This window comes from Maniola jurtina, chromosome 28 (assembly GCF_905333055.1).
Source record: "Maniola jurtina chromosome 28, ilManJurt1.1, whole genome shotgun sequence".
In the NCBI taxonomy this organism is placed as follows: Eukaryota; Metazoa; Arthropoda; class Insecta; order Lepidoptera; family Nymphalidae; genus Maniola; species Maniola jurtina.
Window position 1 is genome coordinate 1,715,298 of NC_060056.1, and position 23,795 is coordinate 1,739,092.

General features: G+C 36.7%; 2 protein-coding genes across 6 annotated transcripts in view; one reads left to right on the forward strand and one right to left on the reverse strand.

The window, feature by feature from the left end:
* Positions 1 to 19,442, forward strand: part of LOC123879674 (gelsolin-like) — a 31,998-nt gene extending 12,556 nt beyond the window's left edge. Inside the window, exons 12-20 of one of the 2 annotated variants that reach the window (XM_045927539.1) lie at positions 746 to 884; positions 1,600 to 1,694; positions 1,828 to 1,953; positions 3,324 to 3,444; positions 4,042 to 4,190; positions 4,945 to 5,055; positions 6,305 to 6,430; positions 8,085 to 8,144; positions 19,433 to 19,442. In XM_045927539.1, the coding sequence (XP_045783495.1) occupies positions 746 to 884; positions 1,600 to 1,694; positions 1,828 to 1,953; positions 3,324 to 3,444; positions 4,042 to 4,190; positions 4,945 to 5,055; positions 6,305 to 6,430; positions 8,085 to 8,138 (921 nt within the window). In that variant the 3' untranslated portion in view covers positions 8,139 to 8,144; positions 19,433 to 19,442. Of the gene's footprint in view, positions 1 to 745; positions 885 to 1,599; positions 1,695 to 1,827; positions 1,954 to 3,323; positions 3,445 to 4,041; positions 4,191 to 4,944; positions 5,056 to 6,304; positions 6,431 to 8,084; positions 8,178 to 19,432 lie in introns of those variants that run through there. The other variant, XM_045927538.1, reaches the window with a different exon arrangement.
* LOC123879723 (MIP18 family protein galla-2-like) lies at positions 9,404 to 13,360 on the reverse strand. 4 transcript variants are annotated; one of them, XM_045927627.1, is made up of 4 exons: positions 12,984 to 13,360; positions 11,488 to 11,549; positions 11,012 to 11,104; positions 9,404 to 9,969 (listed from the first exon to the last, which is right to left on the reverse strand). In XM_045927627.1, exons 1-4 carry the CDS (start codon positions 13,258 to 13,260, stop codon positions 9,934 to 9,936), a joined length of 468 nt encoding a protein of 155 aa, XP_045783583.1. In that variant the 5' UTR covers positions 13,261 to 13,360; the 3' UTR covers positions 9,404 to 9,933. The 4 variants fall into 4 exon arrangements, with proteins under 4 accessions (XP_045783583.1, XP_045783582.1, XP_045783581.1 ...); XM_045927626.1 differs by having other exon boundaries at positions 9,407 to 10,088; positions 10,927 to 11,104; XM_045927625.1 differs by lacking the exon at positions 11,012 to 11,104 and adding an exon at positions 10,927 to 10,951 and having other exon boundaries at positions 9,408 to 10,088; positions 11,335 to 11,549.
* Positions 19,443 to 23,795: the final 4,353 nt, after the last annotated feature.

Consider the following 23,795-nt stretch of genomic DNA (forward strand, 5'->3'; position numbering starts at 1 on the left):
GTATTTTTGTATTTTTGTATGTTTGTATTGAATAGGCTCAAAAACTACTGGACCGATTTCAAAATTTCTTTTACCATTACTTATAGGGATTCTTCCGAATCCGTATAGGCTATATTTTATCCCGGAAAATAGATAGGATTTTTCGTGGTAGTGTCCACCCGTGCGAAGCCGGGGCGGGTCGCTAGTCATAAAATAAAATTAAACAAAATTTGTAGATCACATAATTGTCTACAAAAATTGTTCGATTACACTTATTTCCCTCAGAATGATCATTCCTGAGATATCGCGATTCTACAAGTTTTCCTTCGAATTGCGATATCTCAGTCTGAATATCTTGGACTCAAAACGGTTGAAGCCCACTGAGATTTTTGTCTCTGTCGTTTGTATGAGATTAAAAGAGAGAACCCTATTCTAACTTTCTTTTCGTGGATAGAGCATAGGCTATCGCCGTTTTTTAACCCCCGACCCAAAAAGAGGGGTGTTACAAGTTTGACGTGTGTATCTGTGTATCTGTCTGTGGCATCGTAGCGCCTAAACGAATGAACCGATTTTAATTTAGTTTTTTTTGTTTGAAAGGTGGCTTGATCGAGAGTGTTCTTAGCTATAATCCAAAAAAATTGGTTCAGCCATTTAAAAGTTATCAGCTCTTTTCTAGGTTCTTGTAACCTTCACTTGTCGGGGTGTTATAAATTTTTAATTTACACTTGTTAACGAACAGCAGCTATACCTAAACCCTTATTTCCAGGGTAACACAGCTGATGATGAGAGCAAGGAAGCGGGATTCAAACTCGTGGGAGAGATCGAAGAAGAACTGGAAGGGAACGTCACAATCGTGAAGATACCACAGGGGAAGGAAACCAAGCACTTCTTGAGCATATTTAAAGGTATATCTTTTAAAAAGCTAGTCTATTGGCTTTAAATAGCTAGTCACTTGGCTGCAATCAGCCCCCCGATTATATAAGAAAAACGTATTCATGGTTATAGTTATCGTCCAGAAATTCTGCCCTTTGATTGGTTCATTCGTTGCTTACGTTTTTTCACAGCCAATCAAAGGGCACAATTTCTTGACAATAACGATAACCATGAATACGTTTTTCTTACACAATCGGGAGGCAGACCTGCTGACAAGTGATGATGCAGCCTAAGATGGAACGCGCTTGCCTAGAAGACACCTATCCACTCTTGACTTGAAGGTACCCATATTAAAATTGGAGGGGAAAACTGATGCTTGACTGGTTTTTGGGTTCTGTACCTCAAAAGGAAAAACGGAACCCTTATAGGATCACTTTGTCTGTGTCTTTTCATCTGTCGTGTCTGTCAAGAAAAGAAAACCGTGAATTTACGGTTACATCACAAAAAAAAATTAAAATGTGCAAGGTAAGATAACTATGCTAAGTGGGGTATCATATAAAAGGATTTCATCTGTACATTATAAAACAGATTTTTATTTATTTTTATGTAAGTATAATGAGTTATCGTGCAAAATGTTGGAAAAAATAACCGAGTACGGAACCCTCAGCGTGCGAGTCTGACTCGCACTTGGCCAGTTTTTTGGTGATGTTATGGGCACTGTCCAACTCCTTGTATTTTTTTTTTCAGGAATCCTCGTGATTCTGTGTGGAAGCAAAGATGAGGAGTACAAGGCTCAAAACTTCAAGAAATCTTATGATGACGATGGCGTTCGTTTGTTCAAGGTACCAACATATTGTGTTTACTAGATTATGCCCACGACTTTATCCGCGTGACCTGCTTAAATTTAAACCCCTATATAGGTACATTTAAACCACTTAGGGGTTAAATTTTCAAAAATCGTTTCTTTCTTTACAGGTAGAAGGTACCAAGCTGGGTGTGGACATGCGAGTCACCCAGATCGAGGAGTCGGCCAACTTACTGGAGGATGACGACATTTTTGTTCTAGAAACACCAAGTGCTGTTTACGTATGGAGTGGAAAGGTAATTTTTACTTCCAAACTCAGTCCAGTTAAAGTCAAGAGATAGTCTCAGGACTATCCGCGACAGATTGAGATGGCAATCGAGGTATGAGGGGTGGAACGCCCCGCATACCCGCGCTCGCACGCATCGGTTTAGTGCGGAGGCTGAGCGGGTGTGCGGGACGTTCCTTCCCGATTGCCATTTCAACCTATCGCATACTTATACCTCCAGTCCCAGTCCAGTCTAGTTACTTCCAATTTCAGTTCAGTCCAGTTACTTGCAGTTTCAGTCTAGTTAAGTTAGTTCCAATTTCAGTTCAGTCCAGTTACTTGCAGTTTCAGTCTAGTTAAGTTAGTTCCAATTTCAGTTCAGTCCAGTTACTTGCAGTTTCAGTCTAGTTAAGTTAGTTCCAGTTTCAGTTCAGTCGAGATATTTCCAATTAGTTCCAGTTTAAATCCAGTCCAGTTAGTTCCAGTTCAGTGCAGTTAGTTCCAGTCCTGTCCAGTTACCTACTGTTATTGGCGGCATGTGAACTATACAAAGTGTACGCTTGCAAAAACTTATGGTTAAGTTAAGGGTCATAAGACCGGCCTGCCCGCGAAATTCAAATTTAATTTGGTTTTTCGCAATTTGTAAACTAATACGACAACGTAGGCTAATGGTTATTTTATTTGCGACAGTGGCAGTATCACCCTCACAGGTTTATATAAAAATCTTTACTTGAAAAGGTCCAGTTTAAGAAATAAATTAAAGTATCGACTAATTTGTGAGAATAGTCGATACTTTAATTTATTATTTTTTTAGTATTTTTCAAACCCGCATTGTATAGCGTGCAAAACTCGTGCCAATGCCCCACCTACGACGCGGCATTGATTTTGAGTGGCCTATTTATGTAACGTTCGTCGACCTGTAGCGTCAGTCAGATGTTTTATTTGCAATATGTTGTGTTTGTTTAACTTTTTTTTTGTGGTACGTTATCAATAATCAGTACTATCACCTGTCTTCGTTTATTGCTAGCGTTCTGGTTACACGTTGTATTACTCTTTTTCTCAGTAGTGGACCGGCGATGGGTTGTGATGATGATGATGAATGAATGAATGAATGAATGAATATACTTTTATTGTACACCACAAAATTAGTACAGAAAAACACATACAAAGCTCAACAAAATATAGGTACAATTTGGCGGCCTTATCGCTACCTAGCGATCTCTTCCAGGCAACCAAAATGGTCCAAAGGATATAGCTATAGATATTAGAGGTAGGTGGTGCAAGTATACATTTATATATAATATTAGAAGAAATAAATACATAAATATATAAATAAATACATAAAAACATGTTAAAATTTAAATAATGTACTACTATAAATCATATGATGATCACTTTTAGGGATCAAGTGAGCAAGAGCAAGAAGCAGCCAAAGAATTCGTAGCATCACTAGTCGGTGATGACAGGGAGGTGATAGAGGTCAACCAGGGGGACGAACCTGAGGAGTTCTGGGAGGTGTTAGGTAAGAAGACCCATCTGGTTCTTTATAAGTCTACTAGATGATGCCAGCGCCTTCGTCCGTGTGGATATAGGTTTTTAGGGTTCTGTACTTCAAAAGGAGAAAAACCGGCCAAGTGCGAGTCGGACTCGCGCACTGAGGGTTCCATACTCGGATATTTTTTTTCGACATTTGGCTCGATAAATCAAAAACTATTATGCTTATAAATAAATAAATAAAAATCAGTTTTAGAATGTACAAGTAAAGCCCTTTCATATGATACCCCACTTGGTATAGTTATCTTACTTTGAAAATTGAAACACATTTTAATTTTTTTTTAATGATGTAACCACAAATTCGCAGTTTTCAGATTTATTCCTTAACTTGTGCTATAAGACCTACCTACCTGCCGAATTTCATGATTCTAGATCAACGGGAAGTACCCTGTAGGTTTTCTTGACAGACACGACGGACAGACAGACAGACAGCAAAATGATCCTATATAAGGGTTCAGTTTTTCCTTTTGAGGTACGGAACCCTAACAATTACGTACCGAGAGCTTTCTGATATTTTTTGTTTTAACCCTGTATAGAGTGTATAATTAGTATGGATGGATTGCAGGAGGGCCTCCAGAAGGAAAAGAATTACCATCCGGATGGAAAGTCAACGCCAACCGTCGAGTGACCACTCCCTTATCGCTGACCGCGGTGGCGGTGCGTCCGTCCGGGAAGATTAAATTCGAGGAGTTACCACCTGGATTCACTCAGAAGGTTTATATTTATTGGGTTTATTATTCTAAGATCCGGCTATAAAGGGTGTTTTTTCATGGATCTGGATGGCTATACAGACCGTAGTCCTGGCAGAAAGTGCTTTTGACGAATATGAAACTCTACAACTATTTATTTTCCACTAGAGGATGCCCGCGGCTTCGCCCGCGTGGATTTCGGTTTTTCGGTAGGAACTCTTCAATTTTCCGGGACAAAAAGTAGCCTATGCCTTCCCCGGGATGCATCCAAAGTCTGTATCAAATCTCATTAGAATCAGTTCAGCGGTTGGGCCGTGAAAACGTAGCAGACAGACAGACAGACATACTTTCGCATTTATTAAGAATATAACGAGTGAAAAATAAAATCTCAGGCGCCATTTTAACTTTATATGGCAAACATCATATCAAAAGTACGATTTTAGTCCTCATTTTAAAAGGTCCCATTTGACCCATAGAGTTAAAATGGCGCGTGAGAAGACATTTTGTACAGATTATACCTACCTACCTATCTTGGGTACCTTCAAGTCAAGAGTGAATAGGCAACTTCTAGGCAAGCGCGCTCCATCTTAGGCTGCATCATCACTTGCTAAGCAGGTCTGATTGCAGCCAGGCGCTAATCTGTAAATATAAAAAATGTACCTAATTTTCAAAATGGTTGTGAGTTGTGACGGGTGGATAGATGGACTGACTGGACGAAATTTTATGGGTGATTATTTTAGTACGAAAGTACGAAGCTCTAAAAAGTGTTTATCTTCCAGGATCTTTCTGACGACGGAGCGTACATCCTGGACGGTGGTGAAGAACTATATCTTTGGCTCGGAAAGAACATTTCGGATCGTCTCAAAGCTGCCAGACTCAGAATTATTGGGGTAGGTTAACTACGAGTATAACACATAATATCACTATATCGGAGCCTTGATAGCTCAACGGTTGAAGAGCGGACTGAATTCCTAAAGGTCGGCGGTTCAAAACCCACCCGTTGCATTATTCAATTAAATTCAAAATATTTTTATGCAATTCAACTTTTACAAGTGCTTTTGAATCGTCAAAATAATCTACCACTGGTTCGGAATGCCGTCCCTACCGAGAAGGACCAGCAAGAAACTCGGCGGTTGCTCTTTTCAATATATTATCAGTAAATTGTCGTACTTACTCCTAGCACAAGCTTTACTCTTAATTGGAGTGAAAAGGGAATATTAGTAAAAAAATAAAAAATCGCATACAAGCGGTGATGGACTGTGTCGGCAATGTTTCTAATATCATTCAGAAGAAAATATAAAAAATCAGACTTTATACCTACTTTGACGTAAGATTTTTACACCTTTATTACCTGTTATCTCCCAAAGACATTTCTGCTAACGCTGCGTTCTCCACATTTTTAGGGTTCCGTACCTCAAGAACAAAAACGGAACCCCCAAAGGATCACTTTGTTATCTGTCTGTCAGTCGTGTCTCTCAAGAAAACCTATAGGGTACTTCCCGTTGACCTAGAATCAAAAATCGTGATTTATCGTGCAAAAACTCAAGAGAGTTTCAGGATGTCAAGAAAAATAATGTACAACCATTATTTGGTTCATATAAAGAATTTAATAATCTATACTAATAAATAAAATTGGAGTGTCTGTCTGTAATTTCGAAATAACTACCACATATTAAGGTGATATGGTTATTTGAACGATACCATAACTGAATCACACGTTTTTAAAATTTTTGTCTGTCTGTCTGTCTGTCTGTCTGTGTGAAAAGGCTAATCTTCGGAACGGATTGACCAGGGTGTAACATAGGCTACTTTTTTAACCGACTTTCAAGAAGGGAGTTGTGTTTTTCTACCTATGTACACCGAAATCTCCGAGATTTCTGAACCGATTTGCGTCATTTCTTTTTTAATCGATAGAGGAACTTTGCGACATTGTTTCATAAAAAATTTGGATTTCAACTCCTCAATCCTGATGCTGCAGGGGATCTGAATCCACGCGGGTGAAGCTGCGGGCATCAGCTAGTAATTAATAAAATGTTGGAAAAAATACCCGAGTGCGGAACCCTCGGTGCGCGAATCTAACTCGCACTTGGCTGGTTTTTACAAGCACTATCTAAATTATGTTACACCTATCTTACTTAGGAGTATATTGAAGACGATGGCCTGGAGAGGACAGTCAACTCAGCAATCGTGGTCACCCTGAAGCAAGGGAAGGAACCAGCTATCTTCAAACAGCTGTTCCCTGGATGGGAAGATGATATGTGGGATGTGAGTGTTGAATCTATTATTTACTAGCTGACGCCCGCGACTTCGTCCGCGTGGATTTAGGTTTTTCGAAATCCTGTGGGAACTCTTTGGTTTTCCGGGATAAAAAGTAGCCTATGTGCTAATCCAGGATATTATCTATCTCTATTCTGAATTTCAGCCAAATCCGTCCAGTAGTTTTTGCGTGAAGGAGTAACAAACATACACACACACACACACACACACACACACACACACACACACATACAAACTTTCACCTTTATAATATTAGTGTGATTTACTAACCTCGACCCAAAAAGAGGGGTGTTATAAGTTTGACGTGTGTATCTGTCTGTGGCATCGTAGCTCCTAAACTAATCAACCGATTTTAATTTAGTTTTTTTTGTTTGAAAGGTCGCTTGATCGAAAGTGTTACCTATAATCCAACAAAATCAGTTCAGCCGTTTGAAAGTTATCAGCTCTTTTCTAGTTACTGTAACCTTCAGTTGTCGGGGGTGTTATTTAATTTACACTTGTAAGTTTACATAGTTAATTCAGATACAAGTTAACCCTTGACTGCAATGTCACCTGGTGGTAAGTGATGATGTAGACTGATGTAGACTCCTTCGGTTTCTGCGCGGCATCGTTCCGGAACGCAAAATTGCTTGGCGGTATCGTACTGAGCCGATTTTCAAATTCAAATTCAAATTCAAAATGTTTTTATTCAATTAGACTTTTACAAGTTCTTTCGAATCGTCAAAAGCATCTACCACTGGTTCGGAATGCCTTTCCTACCGAGAAGAACCAGCAAGAAACTCGGCGGTTGCTCTTTTCAAAGATTTGATATACAATATTATGCCATGTATAAAAGCAATTGAAGTCCTGCGCATTGCTGGAGCGAATCGAAGTTCAAATCCACGCTTTTTTATCATTTACATAATCTTCGATAGTATAATATGCTTTTCTCAAGAGCATATTTTTAATAGATTTTTTGAACCTGTGTAAAGGCAAGTCCAAAATTGACTGAGGAATTTTGTTATAGAAGATTATACCCATTCCCACAAATGACTTTTGGACCTTCCTGAGACGGAGCGTAGGAGTCGCAAGCCTGTTACGGTGTCTAGTCAGCCTGTTGTGTAGATCGCCAACCTTCTTTTGATGAATGAGGTGTCAATCGATTCGTTATTATAGTCCGGGTGGCATAGGTTACATTTTATACGAAAAAAATCCGAAATGTATCCAAAAAAGTGGGGGTATCTAAAATATATTTTTTGCTATTCTATCGAGTGGGATAACAAAATATGAAAGAGTCAAAAATTCTGACTTCATAAACACAAATATCGTACAATTTAAAATACAACGAGCGACAGAAAATCAATTTTATACTATACTAGAGGATGCCCGTGACTTCGTCCGCGTGGATTTAGGTTTATCGAAATCCCGTGGGAACTCTTTGATGCCTATGTGCTAATCCAGGATATTATCTATCTCCATTCCGAATTTCAGGCAAATCCGTCCAGTAGTTTTTGCGTGAAGGAGTAACAAACTTACACACACATACACACAAACTTTCGCCTTTATAATATTAGTGTGATAGTGTGATGATAGTTTGATAGTGTGATCTATCGGCAGTTCGCGGGTAGTAGTTGGGTTAACTTTATCTTATTAATTTTTCCAGAATCAAGCCTCATACGAAGATATCAAGAACGAGACAACAGCAGCCAACTCTTAATAAAGTGTAAAATCAAACGAAATTCAATAAAATATTAATTTATTGTACATACATACAAGTTTTATTTTATTTACATTACTTACAACATATCATAAAGTTGCCTTCAAACTACGGAAAGGAGAATGATCATACACGGGCCACGCTTGTGTCAGAAGATAATTATTTTCATAATTTATGTTTTATTTTATAATTCAGTTTGGCATAAAAAATAAAGTGCTGACTATCCCGAGATTTTTTCCTCATTTTAAAAGTACTACGTCGAGTTGAGAACTATATTTCCTTCGTATTAAGCTCCGTATATGCTATAACTTCATCATAAAAATATAGGTATAGGTAAATGCAATGGCACCTTGTACATCTTCAAATAGTGATTCATTGGGAATAACTATGTACTTGCACCATATAGGCAGCACTAAAATCGTCCTGGTGATATGTGGAAACTACTACCTACTTTACTTTACCTAATAAAACCTACTTACCAAACCTAACCTAACCTTTTACATAAAACTGTTTTTCTCAGAAACTGGGAGGAATAAATTAAAAATTCTTTTTTTATATGAAAGTAGGGATATCAAACTTTATTATATGTAAACTTTCATTGAGACACAAAAATATTTGTAAGTGGCCCAAACTCCATAGAGTGCTGGTCATTCTCTTTTAATATAATATATAAATATCGCTTACCCTACTTTTAAATGTCACTGTTCACACTTAGATGTAATATTATATTACATTTAAAAGTAGGGTGAGCTATATTCATATATTATATTATATTTCCTAGTTTGAAGGCAACTTAATGCTCGGGCCATTAAGGTTAACGTCAATGCCCGACAACGCCATAATTATCGTGATAATTTCGCCGATAGTCAACACGTTAAGGTGGACGCACACATATCCGAGCCGAACGCGTCGAATGAGTCGAGCGAAACGAATTTTAGAATTCTGCATAGGAAATCTAAGGAAACCTCTCACACCTCCCCACGTCGACTCGTTCGAATCTTCAACGCGCGGAAGTGTGCGACGCACAAGTTTTCTAGATGAAATACTTCACTAAAACCACGGAGAGAAGTTAATGTATGGCTGTCTCTGTTACGTAATCCCATACAAATGAAAAAGACAATCACAAATGAGCCTATGCTTACCGTACTTATCCATGGAAACAAGTTAGTGACATGATCAACCCATTTCCGGCCCACTACTGAGTACGGATCTCCTCTCAGAATGAGAAGGGTTTAGGCCATAGTCTGCCACGCTGGCCCAATGCGGATTGGCAGACTTCACACACCTTTGAGAACATGGAGAACTCTCAGGCATGCAGGTTTCCTCACGATGTTTTCCTTCACCGTTAAAGCAAACAAGTTAGTATGTCATTAAAATTGGTTAATGCATAGTGACTTTTTGTCTTTTACATGGGATTAAGTAACAGAGAGAGCCATATATTGCCTTCTCTCTTGGATAGAGCATAGTATGAAACTCTAATGCTGAAACCTATAGAGCGTCCTTTGACTTTGCTCAGACTTAAGTTTCAGTTAAAACGAGACAGATTTATGCCAGTGATATAACGCTGTCTCGTTTTAACAGTGTCTTAAGTCTAAGCTAAGTCAAAGTGCGCTCTATAAATCTGAGCCTAACTACGGAGAGAAGTTAATATAGGGTTCTCTCTGTTGTAAGTAATCCCACACAACTGACAAAGAGAACAGGTGAGTGGAGGTTAACCATTTTGAGTGACATATTAACTTCTTTCTGTGGATAAAGTATTCACTCACTGTACTAAAACTAGCACTACTCAGCAGCATTATGAGTTGACAACACACTGGTTGATGATTTGCACCAAGTTGTTGTTCTCTGTACTACTCTATCTACGGAAACAAGTTGGCATGTCTAGTATGTCACTAAAAATGGTTAACGCATACTGAATTTTTTGCCTTTGTCATTTATATGGGATTGAGTTAAGCTATGGTTTCCTCCAAAAGCGATGCCGTTTTTAAACGGACGCAATATGATGACCTCAAAAAGACGGCCGTAAACATGTGGAATGTTAGAAACTGCATTGACCGTTTTATTACGGTGAACAGACCACAAAGTACGTGTCAATGGTTGAAAATGGACGAACTTGATTTAGCGTTACTAGTATATTTGGAAGATGAACAATCATCAGAAGACGAAAATAATCGTACGGAGAAGAGTGATTTATACAAAGCTCGGACTACCGAAGGTGCTTTTGAAATTTCAATACTGTACTAGGTATTTTTGCAAACAAACAAACAAACATACTTTCACATTTATAATATTAAATAAGGACTAGGTACATATCTGTTTTATTTATTAAGTATATAATTTCTATTAAACATAGGTATTTGTTTTATTTAAAATTTCCCCGACTTCACACCATAATTTTTGCTTCATCTGCGACTGTCTGTAGTCTTTATGTTTTACATTAACTAGCACATCATGAACCCGCACAAAATCAATTAAAATTTCATCATCCTCGCTGGTCCAGTTGATGAAACTCATTTTGAACAATAAATATTTTAAAATGACACGAAAATTAATATTACGCTTGAAAATACCTTCACCGCTACATGAAAAAAACGTTGACAGACACTTCGACACCGACAAGACGGCCGTCATGCAAATGGCGGTACCGCTTTTTGACGTTACGGTATCAATTACCGTTATCTAGGAAACCGCGCCATATTGTTTACATAGACAACGCTCTAGTGACGTCATTCACCGCTGTATTAAGGCCGCTACATGATGGCACCGCTTTTGGAGGAAACCAGAGCTTAACAGAGAGAGCCCTATATTAACCTCTCTCTCATATAGAAGTTAAAATATTATGAGTTGACAACACACTGGTTGATGATTTGCACCAAGTTGTTGTTCTCCAAAGCGGCCGCTACTCGCTCCTTATCAGCCAGTTGCTTGTTGACCGCATGCTCCGACATGTGCGTACCCTCGGACACCTCTACCGTACATGAAATACTTAAATAAAACCACGGAGAGAAGTTAATATAGGGCTATCTCTGTTACGTAATCCCATACAAATGACAAAGACAATCACAAATGAGCCTATGCTTACCGTACCTATCCACGGAAACAAGTTAGTATGCCACTAAAATTGGTTAATGCATACTGACTTTTTTGTCTTTGTCATTTATATGGGATTGAGTAACAGAGAAAGCTCTATATTAACCTCTCTTGTATAGAAGTTAATATATTATGAGTTGACAACACACTGGTTGATGATTTGCACCAAGTTGTTGTTCTCCAAAGCGGCCGCGACTCGCTCCTTATCAGCCAGTTGCTTGTTGACCGCATGCTCCGACATGTGCGTACCCTCGGACACTTCTACGGTGACCTTGAAGCGGCTTGGTAGAGCTCTGAGCAGCTGGACTCTGATAGACAAACCTGAGGAAGAAAATCACACTAATATTATAAAGCCGAAAGTTTGTATGTGTGTGTGTGTGTGTATGTTTGTTACTCCTTCACGCAAAAACTACCAGACTGATTTGGCTGAAATTTGGAATGGAGATAGATAATATCCTGGATTAGCACATAGGCTACTTTTTATCCCGGAAAATCAAAGAGTTTCCACGGGATTTCGAAAAACCTAAATCCACGCGGGCAAAGCCACAGGCATCAGCTAGTATTCAATACATTTCACTCTGTACTAATCTATACCAATTTTATAAACTAGATGATACCCGCGACTGTCTGAGTGGATCTATATTTTTTTTTTAAATCCCATAGGAACTCTTTAATTTTCCGAGATAAAAAGTAGCCTATGTGCTAATCCTGGATATTATCTATCTCCATTTCAAATTTCACTCAAATCCGTCCAGTAGTTTTTGCGTGAAGGAGTAACAAACATACACACACACACACACATACAAACTTTCACCTTTATAATATTAGTGTGATATGAAAGAGTGTCTGTCTAGCCCTCGGTAACTTTGACGGTCTACTTGGCTTCTGGAGTGAGCTTGGATGGCTGGAGTGAAGATTTTGACGGAGAGGGGTAACACATGCACAACAGTGAAACATTTAAGTGTGGAAACCAACCCAGAGAGAAGAAAGAAAAGAAAGAAGAGTGTGTGTCTGTCCACTAGCTTTTTACAGGCCATCTGTTGTAACTGATTTTGACGAAATTTGGTAGAGATAGCTTACATTGCAGAGATAGAGAGGGGCTTTTTGTCCCCGAACACGTTTTTAAAAACCAGAAATCCACATAGACCAAGTTATGGGGATTACCTACTTGGTGCAGAGATAAACTGCATCCTTCAGGCTTAATAACATATTGGTAAGGACATCCACCCCCTATTAGGTAGTCAGGAGTTTGTAGGATGTGCATTTTAGGCAGTAATTGAAAATCACTTGTTTTAACAGTGAAGGAAAACATCGTGAGTATACCTGCAATATGCATACCTGAGAGTTCCACATAATGTTCTCAAAGGTGTGTGAAGTCTACTAATCCACACTAAGCCAGTGTGGTGTACTATGGCTTAATCCTTTTCATTCTAAGAGACCCGTGCTCAGTAGTGCCCCGGCGATGGGTTGATGTTGATGATGATAAGTGAAGAAAATGAAGTGAAGTGGGCCCGAACAGAATACCAGCGTTGTGGGTACATTGTGTATCCACAACATCAAGCTGAGTTCGGGCCCTTTCGTTGGCACGACACATAGTACATACATAATACACTGTTTAAGTTAACTTAGTTTTTAAGTTTTATATTTTTTTTTATGATTATTTTTTTAGTTTTGTATAAGCGTCATTATTTGTAATACTATGTTTATGTGTCGGTTTCAACGAATAAATTTTATTCTATTCTATAAAATTCCTACCTATTAAAGTGGCCATGCTGCAATGTGGTATAGTAGGCGTAAAATACACATTGACCACATTCTTCTTATTGTCCACGAATATATTGCCTTCCTCCACTACCCTTAACTCCTCTAGGGTTAGGGGATGCTCAGGGTCATTGATATTGCGTATCAAATCAAACACCTCTCTTCGATCTATCTCATCGACTACGTCTTCATCTAGTTCGTTCGAGGTTATTTCGCGCTCTGAATACGTATCGTACACGTTGGGGTTCACATTGTCGGCTGTTTTCGTCATTGTTTTAATTTATTTTAGTGGAAGAATAATAAAATACTTGATAAATTCGTTGAAAGCGCAAAATTACGCAAAATGCAGGGAAAATTCAGAAAATCCGTGTTTTTATTTATCTGTCAACTGTCAAAGTCAATGCTGTCAATGTCAGCTTTTGATCACAGATAAATAAACCTAGAAAATGTTTTTAATAATAAGACTCTGGATTCTAGGTGTTTCGTCGATACTCTGATTCCATATCATTTTGAAGGCATTTTGATTTTCGTGATCGTCACAGCCGGCTCCTTTTTCATGTATGGGATACCCTCCTGAAAAATAATTTAATTGAATTATTTATTCAATATTTGGGTTCGGGTCAACGTTTTACACCAAATACCAGATTTGTAACTCATTTCGTCTACGAGCTAGAGACCTGTGACCAGTGGCGTAGCTACCTAGGGGCTATGCGGGGCAGTGGGCCCTCGTATCTTTACCAGAAAATCTCAACCGAACTGAACTTTTGAAAATTTCTATTTTATTCCCATTTTCAAAATAAATACTACAGGTTGCATTCCGACTTTAATCATGGCAACTCAATTGAGAGATATCCGAAAGTTATACCTAGGGAATTGCCACACGAGAGAAAAAAACCTAGGGAATTCCCCTAAATTCTTTCTGTGGGTTGTTGATACTCGTAAAGTAGCTCAGCATTTTAAAAGTATTTGTATATTTAATGTCTGATAAAACCTAACCAGTTTAGATAGCAGTGGAGCCCCATTTTTGAACCAGGGCCCTTGGTTACGTAGCTACGCCACTGCCTGATATATGAGACAGACAGACAGCAAAGTTACATTAATAGGGCTCCGTTTTTACCCATTGGGTACGGAACCCTAAAAACAGTCACATTGCGCGTAATAATGCAAATATACCTACAGAGTACAGACTAATAAGTCTGTAGGTATATTTGCTTTATATAATTTATTTATTCCGCCATCTTTGCCTTATTTTCAAGATATTTACATAACATTTACATTCAATGTAAATGAAGTCCCCAGTCAGCTAATCTTCTCATTTATAAAATTTTATGTTTGTCTGTTCGTTACCTTTGCGTTCGCGCATCGTTCATCAGATTGTATTGAAACTTACAGCTGTTGTTGGCACTTGCGGCACGGTTTCTAACATAGTACCTACCATTAACGTTAATGGTGACGAGGGCATTAGTTAGCTAGTTATTTATCAAAAAAACCCCTGAAAAAATCTTGCATTTCCAAAGCATCAAATTTTGCTTAAGAGGAGTCTCTCCGTCACTCGCTCCATACAAACGTAGTTCCGATTTCATTTGAATACTAAGCAACCAAAGTTCGTGAAATTTTGCAGACATATTCTAGAAACTAATATCTATGCCTGTGGTTTTCCAGATTTCTGTTAAAATATTCGGTTTCAAAGTCACGCGGTCTTAAAAATTCACATACAAATCTTTGAGCCCCTGTAATTTTAAAACTACATATATTTAAATCTAAAACACCACAGGCACAGATATTAGTTTCTAGAATATGTCTGCAAAATTTCATGGACTTTGGTTGCTTCATATTCAAATGAAATTGGAACTACGATAATATCTATGGAGTGAGAGAGCTCTGTTAAAAGATAAAATTCGCGCAAACCGTTTCAAAGAAACACGTAAGCGACGCAATATGGTAGGTATTAATTGCTTATGTCAAAAATACGTATAGTGCGCCTCTTATACGCATTTCATCGAGAATCTACTTGCTTATCTTTTCTTCAAGATAAGGAAAAAATAGGCCAAGAGTGAGTCGGACTCGCACACGAAGAGTTCCGTAACATCGTATCACACTAATATTATAAAGGCGAAAGTTTGTATGTGTGTGTGTGTGTGTGTGTGTTTGTGTGTGTGTGTGTGTATGTTTGTTACTCCTTCACACAAAAACTACTGGACGGATTGGGCTGAAATTTAGAATGGAGATAGATTATACCCTGAATTAGCACATAGGCTACTTTTTATCCCGGAAAATCAAAGAGTTCCCACGGGATTTTTAAAAACCTACATCCACGCGAACGAAGTCGCGGGCATCAGCTAGTAAGAAATAACATTTTTTTATTCATGGCGGTCATTTTGAAATTCTTATTATTTGTTGTTATAGCAACACATGCCGTGAAAATTTCAACTCTCTGCACAATTTATTTATTTATTTTATTTTACATCTAATTGAACGGCAGAGCCACTTACACGAACTAGATGATTAATTATTATACAAATACAAAAAGAAAAATAAATAAAAATAAAAGGTAAAGATAGAACAAAATATGATACAATAAAAGATTTTAAATTTTGAATGTTTAATACGGTTCACGAGATACAGCCCGCTGACAGACATACAGCGGAGTCTTAGTAATAGGGTCCCGTTTTTTTTCTGTTGTTTGATAATGAAGATCACCACAGGATCGATCGATCGATAGGAACGATTTTTTTTGGAAACTTCAGGGTTAAAGTGATTCAACTTATTTTTTTTTTCTTTATTTATTTAAGGGCTTTGATACATTTAAAAGTAAGTACATGTCAGCCCTATTATAATCTAATTAAATACAATAATACAACAAAATTCTTAATCTAACAAAATAAGTCTTTCTCACTATCCATAATTTGATTTAGAAAGCAGCCAAGTGCAGATGTCATTATCCCCAAACCAAACCGAAATATACTTCATAATCTCCTCAATAATTAAACCAATCAATGCTTTAATCTTTTCTTCGAAAGTGCAGTCCGACAAATATATCTCTTTCAATTTTTGAATTAATTTCATATAATTTATGCTACCTTTTTTTTCTCTCGAATTTGTTCTTCTCATTGCCTTTGTTTTCATCATCACACTCATCCATGGACATACCTATATTACTTTCTTTCTTCTCTTCACCACTGCTTCCTGTTTTCGTATTATTCTTATTTCGTTTCCTAATCTTCTTATTTCGTTTTACACGCTGCTTCGTTTCCGTTCTATCTTTTTCTTGTTGACTCTCTTCATCTGTGGATTCTTGCTTTTCTGTGTCCACCAGACCAGGCTGTCTTATTAACTTATTATAAAACTAGAGGATGCCCGCGACTTCATCCGCGTGGATTTAGGTTTTTAGAAATCCCGTGGGAACTGTTTGATATTCCGGGATAAAAAGTTGCCTATGTCAATAACAGGGACGCAAACTACCTCGTGTAAGCTTGGCCCATCTTAATTATCTATAAACGTATAGAAGTTACTGATTAGATAGTTGGCGCCACTCAAATCATAACAAATCATAACATCATATTAGAAGGCGTCATTGATTGGCTGAAGTTGTTCAACATCTGATCGATAAACGTACTGTATATAAAATTCTTATAGTTTTTAGTTGATGAATTGTAGCATAATAAAGGATAATATTTGTAATCAATATATAAGATGAAAACATCTTTATTACTTAGATGATTTGTTAAACGAGCTTGATGATTTGTATATTAGTCACTAAGTTTATTCATTGTACAATTTGGATTGGCCGATAACGATAAGATAAAAAGGGGAGTGGCTAATAAACGTGGAGAGGTTACCTGTAAGAGTGGTTTTAAAACGACGACATTCGGAAATATACTAACGTAAGAGGAACAACATTTATTTGACACAAATGTAAAAGTTAATAAATTTAAATATGAAATAAAAGTATAATAATTTATCATAAAGATTGTGTTTGTGATTTCGTCAGACCTTACCCAAAAGGTCAGAAGAGGGACATCAAGAAAATATAATATTTTCTTGTCACGCTCACGACTCAGAGAAACAAGTGGAAATATACAGAGGAACGAGAAAGAAGTGGAGGTCTAGTAGACCACAGACATTTTGGAGCACAAGGCCAATATTTGGGCCTCAATATATCAAAGTACCTAGTCATGGCATCAAAGGATTTCTGGATAAACGGGTAGGATCTTTCCATGATTTTATTTTTATTGATAGCTATTAATGGTAATTTTTTTTTTATTTTTATTTGTGTGGGTTTTCGTTTTGTTTGTTCTACATTTAGTTATCATTTTGTTAAAAAGCTTTGCTCCGAGTTGGAATGGAAATTATATAACGTTATGATACCTAGAATTACCCACATGTTTATAATTCATCTTGTATATTGGTTATACAAATGCGATCGACCTTCAAATTGTGGTTTAAATAACATTGAGGTATTTAGAAGGCTTATTTTACAATGAAAAATGAAAAATGTTTATTTACAAAATACAGTCTTGTACAATTTTCCTGTTTCTGGTGGTACCCGCACTAGGTTATCCTGTATCGTGGGTACAATGGAATAGATAGTGAACATAGTGTTAAACAATATAAAAAGTGTGGTTTACTTAATGATGGGCGTTATTGTTACTTTTAAATAGTTTTCAGGATGTATCTACTATGTCCTGCCGGGGTTTTATTTCTCATTAAATGATTTCACAGGTGAATATCTCACGGAACGTGGTATTTCAATCTTCACACTTGTAATCGTGTGCCGAATTAGTTTGGTTAAGAGTTACGATAGGGATTTATTTTCACATACCTAGTGGTTTTGTTTTACGGAAGGTGAATTTCTGGATTTAGGTTCAATCGTTTGCTGCATTCATTGTATAGATAGATGTTTTCCTTTTTCTAGCACACAGTGACGCGATATTATCACACAGCACTCATTGGGCATCTTGAATGTTGTTTTGTGAAATTATTATTTTTTGTAAACCGCTTTGGGATAAGGTAGAAAAAGTTACATGAAATAGCTTTTCGTTTTACGCCTGCCAGTGAAATAATCCGCCTCTACTTGTAATGGTTACTGAGTGATTGGGGATATAAAATGTTAATTGATAAAAATGAAGGTGATCCGTTGTAATAAAGTAATAGTGACCAGGGTTAATAAATTGAGCATTTTGAGAAATATAAATCCTAAAATGGGTGTAAAAGTAGGTTTATCTTATCTGGTTATTCTTTAACTAAATTTAAAATTATGGTAGGTAGGTAGTCAGATAGTTTTAAATACGGGGTGCATAAATAAGTGTTTTTTTTTACAAAAGTGAGGAGAAATGTTTTCATTTATCTATTTTTACCACTTGAAACGCGTAATGTTTGAGTTTCAAACATAACTTTGCTGATAACAGCTCACCATGAACAACCCATGGCCGGCCCACTACTGAGCAACAAGTGCCTCCTCACAGAATGAGAAGGGTTTAGGCCGTAGTCTACCACGCTAGATAACAGCTAATTTACTTTTAATACTGGCACAATAATTTGAGTACTACGAGTAGTAGGTAGGTATAGTATATGGGCAGCGGGGTTTTTTTTTTACCTGTATTCACGCAATTAACTGTGTACTGCCGCATTTAAATGCAATATGATTTTGTTTTTATTGGAATAACATCGCTTGGCGGGTTAAATTCCTGGCAAATGTTCTATTAAAATTAGAGTAAGTTTTTTTTTAATGGTAATATACCTACAGTACTGCCCTTAGGGCAGGGCGCGATAATAAGTACCTACTACCAAAATACTATTTTCTTTGTTGTACGCAAGAAATTTTAGGCAAATATCTTTGCACTACGCTCGCGTTTGTGGCATGACATTATCCCAGAAATATATTTTAAAAAAAATTCACGCTCGCTTGACTCGCTTCGCGATAGTTCAGTTTCGATATGCATTTAGTTAACAAAACTCTCAGGAAACCACGTTTGTTGTGCTCTCGAAATTGATCAGTCTATTTGATAAAATCGAAATGCGGTGCCTTATAAATTTCGCTTAGGAGCGCCGGTAGTATCTCATGATAATAATATGAATATTGATCATAATTTTTTTTTTAGGATGATTAAGCATTGAAGGGTTTTCGGCTGGTCTGGCATTTCGCCTGATTTTATGTTTTTGCTTATTTAGCGCGTTCAGGAAAGCTTTGACAACGTTTTATAACATGAGTATATATTTTTTTTTGTTTTAGTTACCCAAACAGAAAAAAAAAAAAAGCATTAAAGATGTGGGACCGAGGGATAAATCTAGTTTGATTTTTGGTTGGATTATGAAGTTGTAGTTAGGGTATTTAAAATAGAAAGATTTCAATTGTAGGAAATGATGTAAAACATGTTGAGGATAAGTTGTGTAATAAAGTCGATAATTCACTTGTTGGATGTCACGCGATCTATTGCGAGGAGGAATCTTTTTCTTGTCTCTGTTTTTATAAATACGGTGTTCTGACGGGTTTTTATTTACGTCTCGGATTATTGAATACTTTCGGTGTTTGATTGGACGGTTAGAGGTTGCAAAAGCAATCGCCCTCTAATTAAATCATTTATTTAGGCATTAGTTCAATTTGGATTAAATCTCGCGAAAAGCCACGGTGGCTGTCTCTCGCGCGTCTTGGAAAGACATTCCTAATGCCTGTTTTTCTGAGGGAGGGATGCATTATCAAGTGAGATGAGCTGCAATGTTTGCGGCTGATTATTTTGGAAAATTTGCAATCGTGGCAAGTGGAGTAAAGTTTGACTAAACGATTTAATGAACTAAGTATATAATGGATTTGGTGAATGGTTATGTTATATAACATTTTGATAAATGGATGAATTTGAAGAGTGTATGTATGTGGTTGATGCACATTTGTTTCATATTTTTACTTAAGTTATAAAGTATTACATTTGGTGAGTAGTTATTTATATTTGGTAGGGTAGGTTTGATAAACAGGTAGTTATCTTGATTAATAAGTGAGTTATCATTTTATAAATGCGTACTTTAATGTTTGATGGACTGGTATACTTGATAAATGTGCATATTTTCATACTTCAAAGACAAGTTGTACCTATTAGTTTCTTCAAGCTTTTAGTTGCTGATAATTATATTAACATTCTTTAGAGCGCATGTCCTATGGACGAAATCGTTTATACATACTTTCACTGTTTGAAATGTTACAATCATAAAGATATAGTTATGACTAGAGGAGGTCATAGCTTGTTGCCGCTCTTGTACATCCATGTGTCGACTAGGTATTGTTATCTCAGTATATTTCAGGGAACCTCCGTTCGGGTGAAAGCGATAGCTGTTGGATAAATGCTTGTTGGGTTATCAGAAGACCGTGTAGTCTTCGATGAGGTTACTTGTAAATATTATAGCGAAATAGTAAGTTTAAAAATAGAATGAGGCTAAACTAAAAAAATGAGACAAAGATAAAAATAATAACTTAAAGCATTGAAACAGCATAAAGTGAAATAGTAACTTACAAACTATACATACATATTTACGAATTATGTAGATAGATATAGTATTACTGGATTACGTATATCAAATAAGAATACTGTCAGCTCATGTTTTGTTTTCGGCGTGGTAATTTTACGCTTAAAACTCATAAGAGATATCATGAGGTTCGCTTTCTGTAAAAGTTATTAGCTTTAACAGTTAATTGATTTATTACATTATTTATTTATTATACACTCAACAAGTAAAAGTATTTTGTTTTGACAAAATCCAAAGAAGTACCTATTGGATTAATAAGGCAAGGTACGAAGCATTGGCTGGATTTTACAACATTTAAAGTTTCCTGTTCATTTTTATCATTGAGTTAATTTGAGGCGGAAGGATCCTCTTGAAAATTTTTAAGATTAAGTTATTAGTAAGAAAGTATATTTTGCTTAGGTTAGCTTAAAATGTACAGCCGGTAATTTAAAAAAAAATATATATATTTAATTTTACATAATAGGTGAAGCTGGTTGATGCACCAAAAATCGAATTATCATAGGAATTTAATTAAGCTAACATTTTTATTTATTATCAACTTCAAATATACAGTAGCAAACTGATTAGTTGGAATACATGCAGTGATTGGAATATTTAAGTTCCGATAGAAGAATCTATATCGTGGCTTGTTCCTTTATGGACAAGAATATTTTTTTTGACTCGTGGGACCACTTACACAAAATATCAACGTTCGGTTTGGAGGTCTTCCATGGCTATTCCTACAGTTCCATGACGTATTGAAGAGGTTAACACTTTGTCGCTCATCACATCAACCAGCACGGCATTTGGGTATGATGGATGGATGTAGATAGGTACACGTTTGATGGGGGGGGGTTTAGTGGTTTGTATCAATAGGAACCAGGGGTTGAATGAGGAAGGCTGAGGACAGTACGTGTGGTGCTTACTAGGGAAGGTTTATGTTCAACAGTGACCTTATGATGATGACGATGTAGATGACGATGATGATGATGATGGACGTACGAGGATGAATCTTTTACGAAACGAATAAAGGGAAATCGAACAAATGCGGGTCATTACGGTTAACATATAAAATAATGTATAAGGTACCTACTTTCTTCTAATCTTTATGATCGATCAGCTTGTGATAGAGATTTTGATGTCGTAGAGAATAGAGATGTATCGAACGGAATATTTATTTCATTTTTTTCCTGCTATTATGTTGATATCGCTTTTCTCTATGAAAAGGAATTAATGATAAACTAATAGGTATCATTCGGCGGCGAGTCGCGACTGTGTCGTTCCCAGGGTCGAATTTGGTAGTTCTGCTTATGTTACTCGAAACGACAAAGTACGCCATATGGTGCATATTATGGCTAAAATAAAATATATAAGTATCATGTGAAATTATAAATCAAAGATTCTTTTTGCATGTAGATATTATATGGTTAAGAGGCACAAGTGACGCAACTACTGTACCCTGGCGTTTGTTTAACATTGTCCATTAGTACTTCAGAATGTGGATTTTGCTAGAAAAAAAAACAATAGGTAATTGTAAGAAATATGGGAAGCGTAATCTGCATTAAAAGAAAAAGTTTGAATTGGAAGCAACCAGGCATAGGATTTTCATACATCCGTAATCACGTTCCTTTCAACTCTCTATCTATCACGGTTCACGATACGCCGTTCGCGGTTCGGGCCGTGACGCACGTGCAGACGGACAGACGGACGGAGAGCAGAGGTTTAGAAAATAGGGTCTCGTAGGCACCCTTCGAGGGGTACGGAACTGGAGAAAACTAAATTATAATAATGATAATAGGTTTTCTAGGTTACCAAGTAAAATTACTTCTCTTAGGTCGGATTGTATTATGATGGATGCTTATGAAACAAAATTAAATGAACGGTCTACTCAAAGTGTTTTATGTTTGCAGGATCCAAGGATGTTGGAAATGAACAAATGAGGGAAAGGATGACCCAAAACTAGGTATGGGTCAGGGACACAAAGTCCCAAGGAAGGAAAGGATGGAAAAGCCCCGAGGTTACGGGCTATGGACAAAAAGTCCTATAGGAGGAAGGAGGTGGACCCTAGGATAAGGGTCATTAAAAATTTGGATCTGGAGGGAAAAGACCCTAGGATAAGGGTCATTAAAAATTTGGATCTGGAGGGAAATAAGGACAATCATATATGTATCCCGGTAGAAGAGAGACGCGCCAAGGCTCGGAATCCGCGATTTTCCAATAAGAAGGGAAGAAGAAAATATGTGCGTAAAACTATTGCGTTGAAAGTGTATGAAAATGTTTTGTGATTTAAATCGAGAACTGGCGGCGATTAACTTTAAGTTTAGAGAGTTTATTTTATCAAAAGGACAAGAAGTTCACTTACACATATTCATATTAAGAATCGCTCCCGATTCTAAATATAAATATAGAAGAAAACATAATCTTTAAAGGTATGGTGACTATACAATAATATAAAAAGTCAAAACACGTTATATTCGTTAACAAACTATACCTACATCTAGCTAAGATATCTATGGTGTTTGACACTGTTTGATTAAACTTTAAACTTTGTAAAAGATTTTTCCTCCAGTATGAGTTTCGGCAAGTACATTATGTAGTAGAGCTAGGTAGTTTACATACCATAATTAGTCCTAGCTTTATGTAATTGTAGCATAATAGGTATGTTCGTTTTGTGTACCATATTTATGAGATTTAGCTTTAAAGTGATGCGTGTATGTACGGACTTTAATAGTATTTTCCTAACAAATAGACATATTTTGAATTTGTATAATTGACTTATATAATATAGTTCATCAGTTTTCTTATATAATTCTTTAGTGGGAAGGAGAGTCTAGTTGGAACAGAACTTTTAACAATTTATTTTGAGATACTTGAAACCCTTTAAAGTAGTTTTTAGTAATTAGTTTTACATGCTCATCCCCAAATCTCTATTGAGTGTTCCTGTAAAATATTGGCTTGTGAGTTATAATTGATACTTCGGACTTTATGCATGTACCTACCTTCTTTGATTAAATGGAGGCCTCCTTTAGTTGCTACTGGTCTCGCAATTTTTGATATCTTTATGATTTTTGAAAAATTATTTATAAATTTAGAGTGTCTGCATCTTTTTATTTTAATATTAGCGGAAGAGAACAGAAAAATGAATTTTAGATTAAAGGCTAAATTTGAGTGCTACTGTAGACTGGCAGGTAAAGTTGCGAGGGTAAATAGTTTGGAATTGAATTGAGTTTATCTGCTATTTTCTAATTATATCGGATGGAAAGGGTTGCTGCGAGTGCTCTAAAATTAAGTTGCAATCATAATCAATACCAA